The sequence below is a fragment of the Helobdella robusta genome, assembly GCF_000326865.2.
Source record: "Helobdella robusta unplaced genomic scaffold HELROscaffold_19, whole genome shotgun sequence".
In the NCBI taxonomy this organism is placed as follows: domain Eukaryota; kingdom Metazoa; phylum Annelida; class Clitellata; order Rhynchobdellida; family Glossiphoniidae; genus Helobdella; species Helobdella robusta.
This window is the reverse complement of record NW_008704034.1, coordinates 2,307,859-2,328,036: the sequence shown is the minus strand read 5'-3', so window position 1 is coordinate 2,328,036 and position 20,178 is coordinate 2,307,859. Positions and strand designations below refer to the sequence as shown.

The window sequence follows — 20,178 nt, the reverse complement described above, 5'->3', positions numbered from 1 at the left end:
GTAGCAGCAGCAGCAGCAGTAGTAGTAGTAGTAGTAGTCATGGTGATAGTAGTAGAAGCAGTGTAATTTTTTAAAAGTAAGTATATGATGAAGATGTCAAAAGACGCGTCAAATCTTACCAAGATGTGGCTATTCGCAATCACAATGTTTATTCATCATAAAAACCATGATTGAAAGAATGAATTAATGAATTAAGAAATGAATGATTAAGTGGGTAGATAAACGAACGAATTAATAAAGAAATGAATAAACAAAAATCAACAAATGAATGAACGAGCGAATTAATAAACAAACAAACAAATTAATTAATCAACAGAAGGATGAATGAACGAATAGCAAAATACTAAAATAACCAACAAAAACAAAAAACCTTAAGGTACGTCAACAAAAATCCGAATTATCCCTATTGGAAAACATCAACCAGGATCTCTTCGCCAACCTCCTCCCAGATCACGTCCTTCCTCACTATGATAATGTTCCGGAAGATAAGATTATTGTTAGAAAAACTACGCGATATTACTTAAATTATTATCAATTATATTAGCAATTCAAGTTATGGGCGGTTGTAATCAAACAAATAATTTACTCTCATGCCCTGTTATTTGCTTAAGATGCCTAGCAGCGTTTTTGTAGTGATCATGTTCGAGTGCAAAGAAACCCCAATCTATAGCACAGTTGCAAAAATTTTTATTGATTTACAAGCACTTTCTCTTTGTTGCTAATACTACTGAGTAACACTTAAAGAAAATTTGAAAAAATTTATCTGAGATTTGATTTCCTGTTATCTTTACCTATTTTTTTAACGCCAAAACATTTTTTTATTTTCACCTTTTAAAGGACTTTTACAGTCAGAGCTACTCAAACGTCGCCGTAGCCAGTATATCGGTGTCCGACATACCGACAACAGCATATACCGACTTGCCGGGTCAGAGCAAGTTAGGTGAAAGTATCAAGTTATTGAATGAAGTCATAACAGCTTTTGATAGGGTGTGTCAGATTTTTTTTCGTTACTGTTGCTTGCTGTTAGCGAACAACACACACATACATGCAAACAAACAATCGAAACACACTTAGAAATAGACTGACAGACAGATAAACAAACAAACAAAACAAACAAAACAAACAAACAAAGGTACTACAAGAACCGAAATTCATGTCTATGGACAAGTTGAAGTCCTGCGGCCCTCACTACATCGTCGTTGCTGGGTTGAAACCAAACAACAAAATTGAGGTTTTTTTTTGTCAGAAAAAATGATGACGACGACGATGATGATGTTGATAATGATGATGATTATGACGTTTATGATGATTATGACGATCATGATGATGACAACGACGACGATCATGACGTAGGAAAACAAAGACAACAGAAAGCAACACCTAACCCTGCTGGTTGAGATGCTGATGAAAATGAAGGAAACACTCATGCAAACTGCAAGAAACAAATTAATTTTCAGAGCCGGTTAGGAAAATTACTACTACTACTATTACTACTACTACTACTACTACTACTACCTACTACTACTACTACCGCAACAATCGCTACCTTTACTACTACTACTACTATCGCTACTGCTAATACTATCATTACTACCAATACTTACTTATTAAAGAGAATTCTCAATTGTTTAACTAAGATAGTTCAAACTAACTTCAGCAACTACTGAATTTTTTAGCAAATTGTCGCCATTGTTATCATTAAAATTTTCTTCTTAAAATATTCAGGGATAGACATGGGGTCTGTCTTAACGGGGGTGGTTGGGGGTAAAAGACCACAATTTGAAATTTTTGGTGAGTGTGTCAATGCAGCCTGCAAGTTAGACTCGACAAGTTTGCCGGGGTTTATACAGGTTAGTTTTTTTTTACAGTTTAATTTAGTAATTATTAAAATTTTTATTATTAAAATAACAAATATTTTTAATAAATATATTACAATTATCCATAAATCTTGTAATTATTTCAAATTAATTAAAAACAAATACCAAAAAATAACGTCCAAGATGTCGGAAGCCGTGAGACAGCCGCTGTCAGACCACTACGACTTCCAATGCAGAGGTTCCATCAAATTGAACAGCACCAAGGAAAAAGTGGCCTTCTTATTACTCAATAAAAACCGAGTCGGTCCGAGCGATGCTACGATTATCGACGACATCGACGAATACGGATTCGACCGATATATCGACGAAAATGCTCATTTCCATAAATTTTTAAGTAATAATAATGATTATAACGCTAACAATATCAGCGGCATGAATATAATTAATAATATGAACAATAGAAACAACAACAAAAATAATATCAGTAGAAGTTTCTCGCATTCAAATAACTATTACAACAACATCAACAACATGAACGATGTTGACGTTATTAATTTTAACAACAACACGTTAGATAACACGAACAACAATAAAAACAACAGCTTCGTCAAACTGCCAGTCAATTTTCAACAATTAAACCGCCACCAACAACAACATCAACAACACAATCAACAACTTAAGCAAGAGTCTAGCAAACAAGATAGCTCACAACAGTTGATAACTCAACAACAACAACAACAACAGCCACAACACCAACAACAACAATTCAGAGCACAACCACAACAACTATTGAGTCAACACCAACAACAATTCAAATCCCAAACACACCTCCAGCAGCAGCCACAGCAACCACAGCAGCAGCAACCACCAATACGACATTCACACATCATAAGCAATATCAAAATCATCAACGAATTCTCCAAACCAACAGTAAACTTCAAAGCCATCAACCGGATTGCAGAGAGCGATTTTTCAACGGAATGTGAGGAGAGTTTTCCAGCATCTCCTTGGGGTCAAAACAACAAAAACAGCAGCAGAAATAATGATGATTTTGACGTCATTGATGACGTCATTATTAAAGGATGCAACAGAAACAATGACTCCGTTGTAAATAGGATGAATGTTTATGATCCAAATAGCTCCTACGAATCAAACATCAACAATAACTTTGGTGACAACGATGTTACTAACAGTTTAAATAATACAAACAACAACAGCAACAATAGCAACAGCAACAAAAAGCTAGATGATATCACAAGGCAAATCAGTGTCATACAGCAAAATGAACGCAATCAACAACAACATCAAAACAAGCAGCAACAACAACATCAACAGTTGCAACAACAAATTCAACAACAAGTTTTTGTAAAAGCGACAATAATCAGGCAGAACTCGTCGGTGTCATCAACATCCGATTTAACAAACCTATCGAACGGTCAGCGATTATCTTTAGACTCGTCCGCATCTTCGAATGTATTCCAACTCAACCCTTCTTTCAATGAGTTACAATCTGCATTCAGGCATTCTTCGGCTTTTGCTTCAACTACTAAAGAAGATTATGACAAGAGCAGTGAGGCAAAAAATGTTGAAAGTCTCGCCATCAACCACCCGTACCGATCTGACTACAAACAGCTCATCGCTTTCATGTCCTCAAATGAAAAATCTTCTAAATCAAATTTTGCTTACGGTTCAAAAATTTTAGCTAAAAATGATGGTGACGATAAATTGTTGAATTCAAATGACATTGACAAGAAAACCAATTACATTAAAAACAACTTAAGCGATCAAAACAACAATAAAAAACAACCGTTAACAGATGAATATTATTTGCACCCATCCAATAAATCTCACTTGAATGTGAAAGAATCCCAAAATATGGAGGCAACTCAACTGCAGTCAAACAAGAAACACGCACATGTTAATCACAAAGTAAGTAATAGCGATGATCAGAATCCCATTTCGAAAACCGTGAGCAACAAACCACCGATTAAAAAAATTAAAACTCCGAGTCAAGTTAGCAACAGGAATGAAAGTGGCGGCAACATCATCAGCAGCAACAATCCCATTACTACCAACACCTGCACGAACAACAACAACGACAACAACTCGCTAAATTCCGGCTTATCCGATATTGATGGGACTTCGAACCTGGAGACTTCGACGGAGGAAGATTCTTTGTTTGAATTTGAGGGGGGCATCTTATATTCGAAACAACTTGCGGACCGACCGACACTACCGATATCAGCGAATTCTACGTCACACAACCAGTCGAGCAAAATGTTGCATACGTCGGTTCGATCGGTATTCGCGAATGCTCCGTCGGTCAAGTCATCCGCAAAAACAAACAACAGCACAAAATTAAGTTTTGGGGCAGCTAAAAATCAGACCCATGAAAGAAAAGTGAGAGTCAACCGAAACACTCACCCAGACGCTAGTAACAAAATGGCTGGGGAGTTGTTTAGTAGGAAAGAAGTCATGAATAACAACAATAACCAAACGAAAACAAACCAAACAACATCAGCTTTCATTCCTGTTAGAACAACAAATTCTTTCAGCAACAAAAGCAAAAACAACGACAAAAACATCAGCAATAACGACATCCTCAACAACAGCCACATTGACGTCGACAGCCTACCCGCTTCCACAGGCTCCGCCAGCAACGACAACACAAACAACACCAATTACAAAGCATTCACAAAGCCGCATGTTATGTCTCACAACACAAACAACCCTTCCCTCGCTAAATCATTACTCGTCTCTACCGTACAATCAAAGATGCAAACACGGACGCCACAACAATCGCTCAAATCTACGCTGCCGACGTCACATACGCAACCGATTCTGGGCCACACGCCCAACACTTCCAAGTTATTCAATAAATTGATACTACCGACTTCTCATGGCCAGCGACTGCACAACAAAAACTTGCACCATCATTACAGTCGCGGATTGAATCACATGGATTCTGTCGGCTCACTGGCTCGGAGCAAGAGTCTCGACCGAGTAGCCCATCTCTTTCACGAAGGAGGCAACGATTCATGTTCTTCTCTAAAAAATTCAAGCCCCAAAATGTTGCACAGAGCTTCAAATCGACGCAACATTGCCTTGTTAGGGGAAGCCGGTTCATCAAGTGGCGAATATCAAAACCGATTCTTGGGAAGTTCCGGTAGCAACAACTCGGGACTACTGAACGTCGGTAAAGCATTGAACAAACGAATACGACAAAAACACAAACCTCTCCTGCTCTTCTCAACATCCATTGTTTCTGATAACTTAAGTTTATCGAGTTTCAACAGCGAGATGTCCCGATCCGATCCTGCCTTGAGTTTCGAATCGAGTTCGGCTATCGAATCCGAATACGATAACTACCGACCCGGGATGGCGAGCGATGAGGATTATTTTGTCGTCGAACCCGTAAGCGATGTTGACATCGATCTGTTTGATGAGATCAACATAAACGAACTGGAGATCAATGAAGATGACGAGGACTGCGAGAATTACAGCTATGAGTCTTTGATGAATCTGCAACAGCAGCAACTTCAACTACAAACACAACAACAGCAACAACAAAACCAAACCGCTGATATTTAATTTAAACAAATTATATTTTATTTAATATTTAGTTAGATGTCCTAATTGAAAAGATTGTTTAAGTATTCGTGCGCATTATATACAAAATGTATACTTTGTATCTATTTACATGACTTACTGCACTTTTGATACATATATTTATATATATACATCATTCTATGAGAAACATTTTTGGAAAGTTCAGCGCTAGACTTGCATATATAAATTGAAAAACAATCGAGAATTAATTCGTATGATATTTTTCTTAAATGTACATCCAACCAACACATGTCAATGGGACCTTACGTTAACGGCCGATAGTTTAATATCAATCAAGTCATCATTCACTCGTTTGTTCGCTTATTTTAATTTGTTTGTTAACAAATAGCTTGGCATTATTAAGTTGCTTTTTTTTAATATGTTTCAAGTTGGTTTTTGCACGCACAAACACACACACAACGCACACATACACACAACATACACACACACACAAACACACACACACACACACATGTAAATGCATTTGTTTTTCAGTTCCGTCAGTTTGAATTAGTTCCTGCGAACCGAAATTCTTTATTTTATAAATAAATTTGATTTCTTTGTTGACTGGTTTTTAGTTAGAGTGATGTTTATTTTGGTAGTGGTATTGTATATTGTATCGGTATGTTGTGTCTACTTGTATTGGATGGTATTTTTTGTATTTTATATTGCTTTTGTATTGTTTTGTTGGTTTTTGTTTTGTTTCCCGCATGTCGTTTTGTTTCCTCATTAAGCCAGAAATTTTCATCAATAACAAGTTTACGTGGCATTTATCAAAAATTTATTTTCTCACATTAGTTTTCGTACATATGATTTATTCTCACAACGTAAATAGTCTTGCGTTCTTAAATTATATTAGAAAAATTATGGCAAAATAAAAATGTTTGTTAATAAAAATTATACATTGTACAATAATTATATACAGTTGAATCTTAACTTAACTCAATGGCAAATATGCACCCCGCAGATGAAAGAGATTAAAAAAATGTCAACAATTAAACAAAATTTAAAAAGTTAGAATAACATGAAAATATAAATCAAAGAAACATCATTCAAATATCGTTTTAGGTTTAGATTGAAAAAAATTAATTAACTAATTAATTAAGTAAATTAGTTAATTAAAAAATTTATGAGTGTTGTTTCCGACCAATCAAAGAAATGGGCCTGTTAACCACTGGCCAATCATAGAATAATTTGGTTGTTTCGCCGAACAATGAACGACCAAATTTACTAACATACCAACCAACCAATCAATAAATGATTTGACCAACACACCAACCAATCATTGTTCAAATTAGACAAATTATCAATCATTCAACAAGCCAATAAATTGATCAAATCACAAATCCCATTCAAGTAATGACAACAAAGGAATATTGTTTTTAGAAATAACATGTCAAACGTACGATCAGCCAATTAATCAATCAATCAACCAACCAATCAACCAACCAATCAACCAACCAATCAATCAATCAACCAATCAATCAACCAATCAATCAACCAATCAATCAACCAATCAATCAATCAACAAATCAATCAATCAATTAACCAGCCAACCAGATCACACTCCAGCACTGCAAACAACGGCATCTGGAAGAAGTTTGTTTGCAGTAGTCAGCAGGTCATTAATTTCTTTCTCGATGTTTGCAATATCCAGGGTCAGTTGGTTGATTTGGTCAGTTTGGGAGGAAGTTTGCTTTATCAAGTCTGCGTCAGTGTGTGTGTGTGTGTGTTGTTAGTAAACTTGGGCATATTTTTGTTTTTTACTTATGCAATTATTTTATAATTATTTGTTTTTTTTTATTAATTTAAATTTTGTAATCAATTGGAATCAACCAGCCAACCAATCAACCAACCAACCAACCAATCAAACAACCAACCAACCAACCAACCAACCCGCCAACTAATCAATCTACCAAACAGCTAACCAACCACCCATTCACCCACTCAACCAACCAATCAATCAACAAACCAAAAAAATAACCAACCAACAAATCAATCTACCAAACAACCAACCACTCAACCAATCAATCAACCAACCAATCATACCATCTAAGTTGATAGGATTATTGAGGGCAGTGACTGAACTCCAGAGATCGTTGATGCATAGTTTGACATCATTTTTTAGCGAAGAAAACCTGTCAAAGTCTGATTTTTTTGTATAAAGCCTGTTATTCACGTCAGCCAGTGTTTGCGTGTTCTTGTTTTGGCCCTATATGATAAAAAAAATAAATAATTTTATCATTTTATAATTAAAAACATATTTAATTAATATCATTTATGATTTATAATAAAAATATAAAGCTAGTAATGATAGAATTGTTATTTATATTACAAATAATAGTAATAATAATAATAATAATAACAGTATTGATGATGATGATGATAATAATAATAATAAAACAACGTTGAGAAGAGCCGTGATTTGATCCTGGGTGAGGTCCAGGGATCTTAGGGAATTATCCGTGCTAGTGGAGAGGTTCTGGAAGGTTTGCTTTACCGGATTCGTCGTGTTGGATGTCAGTGTGAGGTTGTCTTTAGTCAGCTGTGCCGACAGGGCTGTGCTGTTCGCCTTCGTGTTCACCTGATTAGTGGGTGGATGGATGGATGGATGGATGGATGGATAGATGAATAGATGGATGGATGGATAGATGGATGGATGGATAGATGGATGGATGGATGGATGGATGGATGGATGGATGATACACTATTACGAATTTACAGGAAAATTTGATAAAACTTATACAGAAATTATGTTTAAAAATAATAAAAACAACTCAATTTGAAACAGACCGTCAAGATAGCAGCGTTGATACTATCGGTGATTCTCTTAACATCGTTGAGGCACATTGTGGTCAGTCGTTCTTTATCCGTTAGTGCCGTCAGACTGTTCTGTAGGGCCTCTACTTTGGTCTTCGATTGCTGAGATACATTTCTGAAATCAAGCGTGTGTGTGTGTGTGTGTGTGTGCGTGCGTGTGTGTGTGTGTGCGTGTGTGCATAGGTGTGTGAGTGTGTGTGTAGGAGTGTATTACTTTTAAATCAAATGTTGAACAATCTAAATAAATTATTTAAACTTTAATACAAAAGCACAAATGTAAATTGAAATAATAATGAAACAAAATATCGACAGGATTAAAAAAAAATTTTTTTTTGAAACGAACACAGCGGAATTGATGGACGAAGAAAGAGTGGCGGCGATGCTGGCGCTCGAATCGGCAGTCCTCGCCACGTTGTTCACCGCATCCGCTGATGGGGTGATGCTTAATATTGTGTTCACTGAAGCCGCCACCTGATGATGATGATGAGGAGGAGGATGACGACGATGATGATGATGTGGACGATGACGACGATGATGAAAAGAGATGATGATGAAGATGAATAGATGATGAAACGATGAAGAAGATGACAACCTGCGAGACATAGGTGTCTATATTTCGAGTTATGATGCCGTCCAGCAGCGAATTATTTTGCGTCAGTAGTGGCTTGTCCATCTGCAGTTTCACACTCGATAGATTCATCATGTTCGCGGATATCGTGTTTTTGAGAGATGATATTTTGGCCTGCGTGTGTGTTGAATCGGATGTGTGAATACACAAAATACACGTCATTAAATTTGATATTTGAATCTTTATATGTATGTATTGAAGGATGAAAAAAATACACACGTGTAATTACATTTTCATAATTCTTACGACCAACTAACGCAATAAGCATCCACGTTCGTTGATATTGTCTGCGCCTGAGTTTTTGCGCTATTAGCAGCTGTCGTTCTATTTCCGGTCGGACTAAAGACCTGAATTTTGAGGTTATACTTGTCTCTGAGTTCACTCACGTACTTAGCTCCATCTTCCACAAGTTTTTTTGAGGCGTTGACGTAGAAGCTGTTGAGGTTTTGCGGGAAGATTATTAGATTCAATAAGAATAATATTTAATAATTTAATAATAATAATGTCATTTGTGCAGCGTCCTATGCATAGCGTCAGAGGCGCCCGATAAATCCACCAAGGCCAGCTCGAACGGATGTTGTTTCATGGACACATCAGTTGATGATTGTTGGCTGGTGATGAGTGGCAAACTGTTCCATGTTGATGGTAAGCGATATGAAAAGCTGCCATTGATGAGACGCATGAGAGTAGAGAAGCCAGGAAGAAAGACTTGGCAGGACTTTTAATATTGGTATGGCAATTTACATGCTAATGAAGCGGAGCTAGTACTAGACGACAACCAACCAACCAACCAACCAACCAAACAACTAACCAACCAGCCAACCAACCAGCCAACCAACCAACTGCTTACTTGGTAGTAAAGAGGTCATCAGCAAGAACCAGGACAGCATCTGTTACAGCTTTCTGCCTGGCAATATCGTTGATGATTATGTTGTTGATGTAGGGAAGGCTGATGGATTTCAATTGTGGATCGATGATGTTCAGCTGGTTCTCCGAAGATAGCATGGATTGGTTGGCTGCTCTGTTAAACAAAATGAAAAATATGATGATGTGACGATGTGATGATGGCACGCACTCACACATACACACACACACTCACACATACATACATATATACCAAATAAAGCAAAACTAACCCCACTCTTCCTCTGAAACCATTCAAAACATCATCAGTGCTCTTGACAAAGGTGTTGTAGTTGTTTAAAGAATTGAATGCATCTTCGCCGATTTTGAAGATCAGGGATTCATTCGCGATCAAACCAACGAGGGTTGAGTTGGTAGCAGGCATAGAGATGTATGGGTAATCACCGATATTGGTGGCCAGGGTGGTCACGTCTATAGACTTTATGACGCTAAGTGAAGCTGTGTAGTTTTCGGTGAGTTGCTGGTAGTTGTTCAGTTTCAATTCGTAGTCGATTAATCGCTCAGGTATCTGAGTCGTTGTTTGAATGTGTGTGTGTGTTTGTGCTAGGTAGTGTATCTGTGTGTGTGTTTGTGAATGAGTATATAAGTGTGGTTGTGTATCTTTGTGTGTGTGTGTGTGTGGTGTGTATTAAATGTGTGTGTGTGTGCGTGCGTGTGCGTGTGAAGGAATGTGTGCGTGTTAATAAGTTTGTGTGATTAAATTACTTTGACTGTTTGTTGTTAAAAAATTTGCCATAACATGAAAAGAAACCGATACAAAAGTGAAAAAAATACCCAAAAGCCAGAGCAACATCAGTAACTAAACAATTGAATGAGGAGATGTTACAAAATACACAACAACAAAATCAGCAGTATAAACCGCACATTAAAGTAATCAGTGTTGTTAAAGTCGACGACGAGGCTGTTGATCTGTAGGATGGTCGAATTCATCGGATCGAGTGATGCTAGTAGGCCATTTACTCGGTCACTTGTTGAGTTGTACGTCATCGAATCTGGTGGTGTTTTTGTTGTGTGTGTGCAGGGCCGCCGAGAGGGTATGTCAGCCAAGTCTAAAACTTGGGGCCCGGGCCCTCAAGGGGGCCCGGGACGGGCCCTAAAATGATTTTTTCTATCCAATTTTTTGAAAAAAAGTGGTTTCAAAGATTCGAAAAAATTACTTAGACGCGAAATATCACTTCAGTGAGAAATTAATTTTGTCTGAATGTATTGCACAAAAATATGAATTTTTCCGAATGTTCATAATCATTTTCTACATTCACATAAAAGAGTGATCATTTAATTTATTAAAATTTACTATGCAATGTGACGTACAACAGACGATACAAATCAGCATATTGTATTGTCTGTAAAAGTGAACCGACCGAGATTAAAATTGCGATATAACATTAATTTTTCCAGAATACGCTAAATATATAAAGCTGAACTTAATTGCAAAAGTGGATTAGGATTATGTCAACATTTTTAAGAAAAACTAATATAAATTATTAACATAAAAATTACACATGCAATTGCGTATTAAATGTAAGCCCATCTCCATGGTAAAGTCGGTTTTTTCGGTGTTGTCATGGTGATGTCAATCGTTTATTTAATTTGTTTGTTTTTCAGTGTAGCGTTCTTTAACTGTTGCCTCAAAACAAGAGTGAATCAGAGAAATGAGCTATCAGCATAAATCAGGTGCTTCAAAAAGAAAGGAAAAAGAAAAACGAGAAACGTTAGCAAGAAAAAACCAAAAAACATGTGACAGTTTTTTTATGATTAATCGATCAAGTTCCAATTTTCACAACGAATCTGAACCTGAAAAAATTGAAAATACTACATTGGTGGAAGAATCTCTTACCGTTATTTCTCCTGAAATTGTAACGCTTGATGTTGACGAAGGTGAAAACTCATCTGCGGCCAACAACTGCAACAAATCAACACTTTCAGTGTACGATATAGGAAAAGAAGAAAACACATTTCTTCAAACCAAAGACGTTCATGAAGCCGTCCTTAACGGTCCACCAACCTTGCCTAAAAACTTTCCAGTAGACTTTGAAGGGAACTTTTTTCCTCCATCGGCGCTTGTTTGTAAATTGAAAAATGGAGAAGAGGTCAAAAGAAATTGGTTGGCATGGAGTAAAATCAAAAATGCAATTTATTGTTTTCCATGCCGCATATCTAGTAAATTGCCTTTGCCAAATAGGTCCATGTTAACATGTCCAGAAGGATTTAGTGGCAACAAACTCTCATGGAAGAGAATTCACGATAAACTCAACCCGCACGAAAATAGTTTTAACCACAAATTGTGCTATTTTGAGTGGAGAAGTTTAGAAAAATGCTTATTGAAGAATAAACCAGCTATTGATACTAACCTTACTGATATGATAACAAACGAAAAAACTCGTTGGAGAGCTATCTTACAAAGGATTCTTCATGTAATTTTGTTTTTGGCTGAAAGAGGACTGCCCTTAAGGGGTGATTCGAATTTGGTTGGTAATCCTAGAAATGGAAATTTTTTGGGAATACTAGAACTTATAGCTCATTATGACCCTATATTAAATGATCATTTGATAAAGGTTAAACAATCACAAATGCAAAAAAAAAACGGCTACCAGTTCACTACCTTTCCATGGAAATACAAAATGAGTTTATCGTGTGTTGTGCACAAAAAGTCACTCAGAAAATCGTGAACGAAATTAATGAGTCAAAATACTTTTCTACAATAGTTGATTCAACTCCAGACTCATCACACGTTGAACAAACCGTGTTTATCCTAAGATATGTGACTCCTTACAGTGAAGGGGAAGAAACTGTTTACAAAATCAACGAAAGATTTTTAAAATTTGTCGACTGCAGCAATAAAACTGGAGAAGCAATTGCAGATTTAATCAAATCAACGCTTAAAGAGCACAATCTTTTACTTGAAAATTGCAGAGGACAGGGGTAAGTGAAAACAATATAGCAAAAAATTATATTTTAGCTTACACATAATTTTTAATTGGAGCTACCCAAATATTGTTATACGTTGTTTTATATACAGAGTTGTATTGTATTAATTTTTAAGGTATGACAACGCATCAAATATGAGTGGGGTGTACAAAGGCGTACAAAGCAGAATTTTAACTGAAAATCCGGTAGCTGTATATTCACCTTGCGCAGCTCATAGTCTGAATTTGTGTGGAGAAGAAGCGGCCCAATCTTCAGCAGAAGCTGTTACGTTTTTTGGAATTGTTCAAAAGTGTTATAACATATTTAGCTCTAGCCCACAAAGGTAAATTATTATTTTCAAATTTGTTTGTTTAAATTCTTAGATTATCATATTGCATAACAGGTGGGAAATTCTTCAAAAGTGTATTGGATCTTCGCTACATTCTCATTCAAAAACAAGATGGTCTGCAAGGGTGGAGAGTGTACGGCCTTTTGCAGCTCATTTACCTGGACTGAAAACCGCTCTCAATGCTATAAAACAACTTCATCTCACCCCACAAACATTAACTGAAATTAAAGGTATTGAAGGATATTTAAACACGTTTGAGTGTCTACTAATGGCATCGATATGGTTAAAAGTACTCTGTGAAATAAACATATGGAATGAAATTCTGCAGGCCAGACAAGCCACCCTAGACGTAGAGGTTGTTAATCTGCGGCAACTAATTGAAAACCTTAGCACTCTGCGCTCAAAATGGTTTGATATACTTAATGAATGCGAAGCTGTTGCAGAATGTCTTAATATTGATAAAGAACTGCCTGACAGAAGAAAGAAAGCTAAACTGCTCGCTGACAAATGCACACAAATGCAAATTCATTGTCCTGAAGAAAACTTTAAAATCAAAGTCTTTTTTGTGCTGCTTGACAGTGTCATTGGAAACCTAGTACGAAGGTACCAAGCTGCTAACAGCTTAAATGAGATTTTTCAGTTTCTTTGGAAATATTCAACTATGACCGAAGAAGAGCTCAAAGAAAAGGTAAAAACATTGTCTAAAAAGTACAATAATGATGTTGACGGAGAAGAATTGTTTTTAGAAATAATTGATTTGAAAAAAATTCAAAAAGGAAATTTTTCAATGAATTTGAAACCAATAACACTTCTTAGCACTTTGGCAAGCCAAAACCTAACAAATATTTTTCCAAATGTGGTAATTTCATTGAGAATCTTCTGCACTCTGCCTGTGACGGTTTCGGAAGCTGAGCGATCGTTTAGTCTTCTGTCAAGAGTAAAAAATTTTTTGCGATCCACCATGAGCGAAGAACGATTGACAAGTTTAGGAATGCTTGCACTAGAAAACGATTTAGCGAGATCTTTAAATTTTGATGATGAGGTTGATGACTTTGCTAATAAAAAAAGTAGAAAAGTTCACTTGTGAATCACAACCGTCAAATGTTCATATTAATGGTTTCTAATGTTAAATAATGTTAATGTTAAACGTGGTTTAGATGTTTTTCATGTTTTTAGTTTTTTTTTTAATTTTTATTTTATCACCATTTCTCTAAATAAATGTATGAAATAAACAGTTGGTAGGTTTTACGTGTTTGTAGGTAGTCTGCGTAAAAATATATTTATTATTATTATTATTATTTATATAACGTTCTTTAAACTAAATTTGTTTATATATTTATATATATATATATATATATATATAATATATATATATATATATATATGAGGGGCCCGGCGTGCATTCAAACTTGGGGCCCGATTTGGCTCTCGGCGGCCCTGTGTGTGTGCGCGCGTGTGTGTGTGTGTTGGATGTGTGTTTGTGTTTATATGTTCGTTTGTGTGTGTGTGTGTGTGTGTGTTGGATGTGTGTTGGATGTGTGTTTGTGTTTCTGTGTTCGTTTGTGTGTGTGTATGTGAACGAGGTATGTTGACGTGGTTTAGATTTTTAACCATTTAAGAAACAACTAATTTCATATGAAGAAAAATAAGTAATCGCCTGAAAAAAACAAACAAAAAACAAACAAAACAACCAACAAAAGCACACACATAAAAAAGATATACAAACCAAAATACGTCATTTTGAGACTAGTGACAGCTTGATCATTTCTAGTCATGTTGTCGTACGAATCGCTGGCCCTTGCTGCCAAACTTCTAAAACACGGACCACAGTTTGTGCAATTGGGATATGAAGCTGTCAGCGTGTGCGTGTGTGTGTGTGTGCGCGTGCGTGTGTGGGTGTGTGAGTGGGTAGGGACATCATTAGCAACAACACAACAATAAAGGAAAAAAGGAAAACACGAAAACACGTAAAAATACTTTGAGTCTGAACGGGATGTATGTTCGCATACGCTGGAACTAGATTTACCAACAAAGATTTAAAAAAAAAAGTTAAAAATCAATCGAAGCCGAAATATTAAATAAATTAATTAAAAAATTAAACACATTCATTCATCTATTAAAATATTTTATCGACTAAATCTTTAAAAATTGAAAAATACTATTCTCATACCAAGCAATTCAGACAAATTGATTTCAAGAAGAAATAAAAATAAATTCATTATTTATGTAAGCCAGCCAATCAGCGTTCGAAAAACCAGGTCGTCACTTGACATACTTTCGCTTGTGGCATTGCAGACGTCGCACGCTCGGCCGCTGTAACCATCCAGGCAGTAACACTGACCGGACGTGACGTCACACGATTGGTTTCCGTTTATCGTGTAGCTGGTCATGCATGAGCAATTAGCTGCGTGGATGAATTGATTGATAGATGGATGGATGGATAGATGGATGGATGGATGGAGGGATGGATGGATGGAGGGAGGGAGGGATGGATAGATGGATGGATGGATGGATGGATGGATGGATGAATGAGTGAATGAATGAATGAATGAATAGATAGATAAATAAATTAACAGAAGGATGGATGGATGAATGATGATATGGGCAGACAGAAAAGCAGATGATCCAAAGCAAAAATTAAACCACGTATTTTGAACCATTCAAATCAGTTGTCACTTATAATAAATATTATCGTTTTATTATTTCATTAAAAATTAATTTAATAGTAATTAAATTAAATTACTATTAAATTAATTTAATAGTAATTAAATTAATCATTATAAATGAATAGTAGTAAAATTATAAGAGGGACCAACAGTTGCACCCGACACCGTACGTATAAGGCGTGGAACATTGATCGCATCTGGAGCCAGTGAAGTTCGACTGACACATGCATTCACCTTTGTCCTTGGTTAAATTAGGAAAAAAATTTATTTTTTTCAAATATAATTATAATTTTTATGAAAAAAAATGCCGATTTAAAAAAATGAGTATTTGGAAATAAATTTTTGGTGTATAAATTTAATGAACTTACAAATTAAGTGAAAGAAAACTAAAAATGGACATTTTAAAAGCATTCGTTTATTTGTCCATCCATTCATCCATCCATCCACCCATTCATCCATTCATTCATTTATTCATTCCTCAATCTGCCCATCCAATCATCCATCCAATCAACCGTCTATTCGTCTAACTACAACTACCGACCGAGCAAGACAAAGATCCGCTAACAACACCTATGCCCACGCAGTTACAGGGAACGCAACCGGAAATGGCTGAGAGGTTGTAGTATCCGGGTAGGCAGGTTTTACACCCCGTGCTAGTGTCCACCCCTGACTTGCAACTACACCCCCCTGTCATGTTGTTGCACTGCTCGCCGTTGCATTGGCAGGCTGTCCAGGAGATAAGGAGGGTAAAATTTTTACCGATGTTTTGTTCTTTTCAAGTGACGCTGAATTTTATTTTCTGCTTTTTTTCAGAGATTTTAAAATGAAATATTACAAGTAATGTGACTTTTCTTAAACTGAATGCGCTAAAAATAAATTGAATGTCTCAAAACATTAGCTAAATAAACGCCAACAGCAAACAACCAACAACAAACAACAACAACAAACAGCCAAACAACAACAACAACAAAAAACAACAGCAAACGAACGATAGCACTGTTTCGAGAGGGTGATGTTGGGTGAATAATAAAGGGGCATGCACTGTTGACATTTGACCCCCGTCGTAAACTTGTCGCATTTCGTGCAGTTGCCTGTGACGGAATCGCAAGAGCCGTCGTTGTAGTTGCTACAGTCACACCACTGACACTTTCCTCCGTTTATCTGCAAGTTGTTATAATAATAACAATAATAAATTGTCATTTATATAGCGCTTAGTGCGTACCGGACGACGACAGCTTTCCACAAAACACGCCATGAAATTTTTTTATTAAAAGTAATTGTTTATACAGAAAAAAACATAACAAAAACATAACAAAAAAACACGACAGACGAACATTTTATCGCAAACATCACGCACGCAATCCCACACGTACACAAACATGCACAAAAAAAACACAAACGAACATGCAAGCAGACGCAAACGTACATTCGGGTTATCAGGAGTACCGTAGTAACCGTCAGCACACTTGTCGCACTTGTCGCCGATGTAGGAGGGATCGCAGTTGCAGACGTACGTTGTGGCTGATGTCGTGTTACAGGTCCGCAAACTGGAGTGGACAAGTGCCGATGCATTCATATCGTTCACGTTTCCAGGACACATGCACGGCTTGCAACTGTCTGTTCGCATCCATTTTGGTTTTGTCTCAATGTTGGTTTGTTGTTGGTTGACAGCAAATTATTTTGAGCGTTGTTTTTAATGTCTAGTTATGTGAAGTTATTTTTTCTGACCTGGTTGTCCGAGTGTGGCATCTCCATAGTAGCCAGGTGAGCAGAGTTCGCAGTGGTCACCTGTAGTATGATGGGTGCACACGCACTTGCCGGTCAGAGCATCGCAGGTCGTGTTCGGGTATTGGTGGTTGTTGCAGTTGCAGGCAAGGCACAGGTTGTTTAAGCTGTTGGTGATGGTGGACTTCGTAAAGCCAGCTGAACACCTCTCGCATTGGTTGCCCTGTTCAATTGTTAGGATGGAGTCAAATAATTTTATTTTTTAATTATTTTATCCTTCAAAGTAATTTGATTTTGTTATAACTAATACACTCGTCTTTCTGATTACTGTTATAATTTCATTGAAAATCATTCAGTTAAATGACAGTGTTTGTATTTTTATTGTGGATTAGAATTGAAAAAGTTTCAACTAATGAGCATTGGAAAAAAAATAAACAAATAAGTAAGAACCCATCGCTACTTCGTAGTTAGGAGGACACACGCACATCTCCACATTCGTGGCTGGAACGTTACTTCCGGTAACACTTTGAATGGCATATCCCAGACGAACGTACTGTAATGACGTCACAGATCCGACGTCCTATTTAGAATTTTTGGTTACGGATTTTATTTACCAAATTATTCAACAAACAATTATCCATTTTTTTCCATTTAGCCTATTTTTCAAACTATCAAAAAATTAACGCTAATTTGTATAACACATTGAACGAACACCACTGACGAAATTTGTTTTTCATGCATAAGATTACTTTCTACATGTTCGTTGACTACAACGTTAACAACGAAATCATTTCACTCACCGTTGAGAATTTGGCTCTAATCATGATACTTTTCACGTTGTAAAGGATCTGCATAAACTCCTGGTAGGAGGGCCTGATTCCTGAACTGACCGCATTCTTAAACCACGAAGACTCGGCCATTTTTATCTGAAAGATGGATATTTATTTTGTTTATAGCATTTTTGTTGTTGCTAGCATATGAAAATAGTTTTGAATAATTGATCAAAACAACAAAACAATTTAAACTGACCACGTAAGAAGTCAAATTCGGACCAGGATTATTCGGGAGATTAGCCACGAGTGAGTGATCAGCACCACCAGACTTTATCACAACATCTCCAGAGGAATAGGAGAAAGAAAAATTTTGGCCGTTCTGCGACGGACTAAAGATGAGACCGAATTCGAGGTTGAGTCCGTATGAAGATGCCTTGTTGCCGTTGAAGCAGATGGTGGATGTGGTACCGGTGGCGACCACAGTTGCGGTGCACGTGTTGGGGGAGGTGAAGTAAAGTGGTGTCGTGCTGGAGTCGTTGTTTGTCATCTGCATCACTTGGCTGTTTGGTTTTGTGGCGATGGTGAAGATGATGGTGAAGATGATGATGGTGAAGATGATGAAAATGATGGTGAAGATAATGAAGATGATGGTGAAGATGATGAAGATGATGGTGAAGATGATGAAGATGATGGTGAAGATGATGAAGATGATGATGATAATGGTGAAGATGATGATGAAGTTGAAAATGATGGAGAAAATGATGATATAATCATACTAAATGTTTAATGTAATTTTGAATTCATACATGAAAATTCATATAGGAGTAAGAATCAATGAAAAAAAAGTTACCAACTCGTTATCTATCGGCATATTTTGAATAATTTAAAATAAAACTTATTTTGATAAAACGCTACTGACACTGCACTCGTTATCAGGATTACTTTAGCAATAGGGATGGGATTTCCGTCGGTGTCGGATCCGGTCCACGTTGCTCCGAACACATCGCCGACATTTATGTCCCATCTCGATTCGGATACCGTTTGAAACCTGGCGATGTAAATTATATTGTTGATGTTATTGTTGCGGTTGCTGTAATTTATACTGACGTTGTTGATGACTTTGTTGATGTTATTGATGTTATTGATGACTTTTGTTGATGTTAGAGATGAATTTATTAATGTTTCCAGTATTTTACTGCATTAAAATTGTTTTTAGTTTTTTTTACAGTTGCAAATAAGTAATTATTAATCTTTTATTTTTTTTATTTATTATTTAACTGAAAAAAGGAGAAAGAGAGAAGAGAAAGAAAGAGAAAGAGAAAAAGAGAGAGTAGCATGAGTACTATTAGTACAACTAACCAGCCAGAAGCCGAGGTGCAGTTATTAGACTGACCACTGCAGTAACATTTCAAACAGCCATCATCACTGTACGGTCCTAGGCCAAAATATCCTGATGATGATGATCAGAATGATGATGATGATGATGTTGTTTGGTTGTGATGATGATGCTCGTTGTGACGTTTGTGATAATGAACATCTTTACCACCATCTGACCTGGTCTACAAGTGTTACAAATGACACTTGGCTGCACATTCATCTTGCATGTGCATGTTCCTCTAACTGGGTCACAGCCACCATTCACGCTGCCGTAAGTGTCGCAACTACATTTGCTACACCCTGATGTCGTAAGTCCAAAGTATCTGTTTAATTGATAGATTGCATGGTTGGTTAGTTGCTTGATTAATTGATTAATTGGCTAGATGATCAGCTGGTCATGTTATTGGTTGATTAGTTTGTGTGTCGGTCAATTAGTTGTTAAATTTTGGGTGGTTTAATAGATTGGTTAGTTGATTGATTGATTGATTGATTGATTGATTGATTGATTGATTGATTAAACCATTCACACAACCAACAAATTGTACACAACATTGTGCACCCACCCATTCAAACAGGTCGTACA

At 36.6% G+C, this 20,178-nt stretch overlaps 4 protein-coding genes across 4 annotated transcripts; 2 read left to right on the top strand and 2 right to left on the bottom strand.

The window, feature by feature from the left end:
* Positions 1-39: 39 nt before the first annotated feature.
* Positions 40-5,408, top strand: HELRODRAFT_171005 (hypothetical protein; the record flags this gene model as incomplete). The annotated part of the gene is made up of 7 exons (XM_009016817.1): positions 40-42; positions 377-496; positions 838-987; positions 1,133-1,231; positions 1,354-1,462; positions 1,726-1,850; positions 2,001-5,408. 7 exons carry the CDS (start codon positions 40-42, stop codon positions 5,406-5,408), a joined length of 4,014 nt encoding a protein of 1,337 aa, XP_009015065.1.
* Positions 5,409-7,102: 1,694 nt separating this feature from the next.
* On the bottom strand, positions 7,103-10,785 carry HELRODRAFT_171004 (hypothetical protein; the record flags this gene model as incomplete). The annotated part of the gene is made up of 10 exons (XM_009016816.1): positions 7,103-7,133; positions 7,565-7,638; positions 7,834-8,010; positions 8,220-8,361; positions 8,590-8,717; positions 8,839-8,988; positions 9,132-9,309; positions 9,725-9,895; positions 10,011-10,306; positions 10,663-10,785. The coding sequence occupies 10 exons, from the start codon at positions 10,783-10,785 to the stop codon at positions 7,103-7,105; spliced, it is 1,470 nt and encodes a 489-aa protein (XP_009015064.1).
* A 3,056-nt stretch (positions 10,786-13,841) lies between these two features.
* Positions 13,842-14,141, top strand: HELRODRAFT_76918 (hypothetical protein; the record flags this gene model as incomplete). Its single annotated transcript, XM_009016815.1, has 1 exon — positions 13,842-14,141. The coding sequence occupies one exon, from the start codon at positions 13,842-13,844 to the stop codon at positions 14,139-14,141; it is 300 nt and encodes a 99-aa protein (XP_009015063.1).
* Positions 14,142-16,614: 2,473 nt separating this feature from the next.
* HELRODRAFT_76869 (hypothetical protein) lies at positions 16,615-17,590 on the bottom strand (the record flags this gene model as incomplete). The annotated part of the gene is made up of 3 exons (XM_009016814.1): positions 16,615-16,871; positions 17,137-17,337; positions 17,449-17,590. Coding segments are annotated over 3 exons (600 nt in total), but the record flags the coding sequence as incomplete, so codon positions are not given.
* Between the last annotated feature and the right edge of the window lie 2,588 nt (positions 17,591-20,178).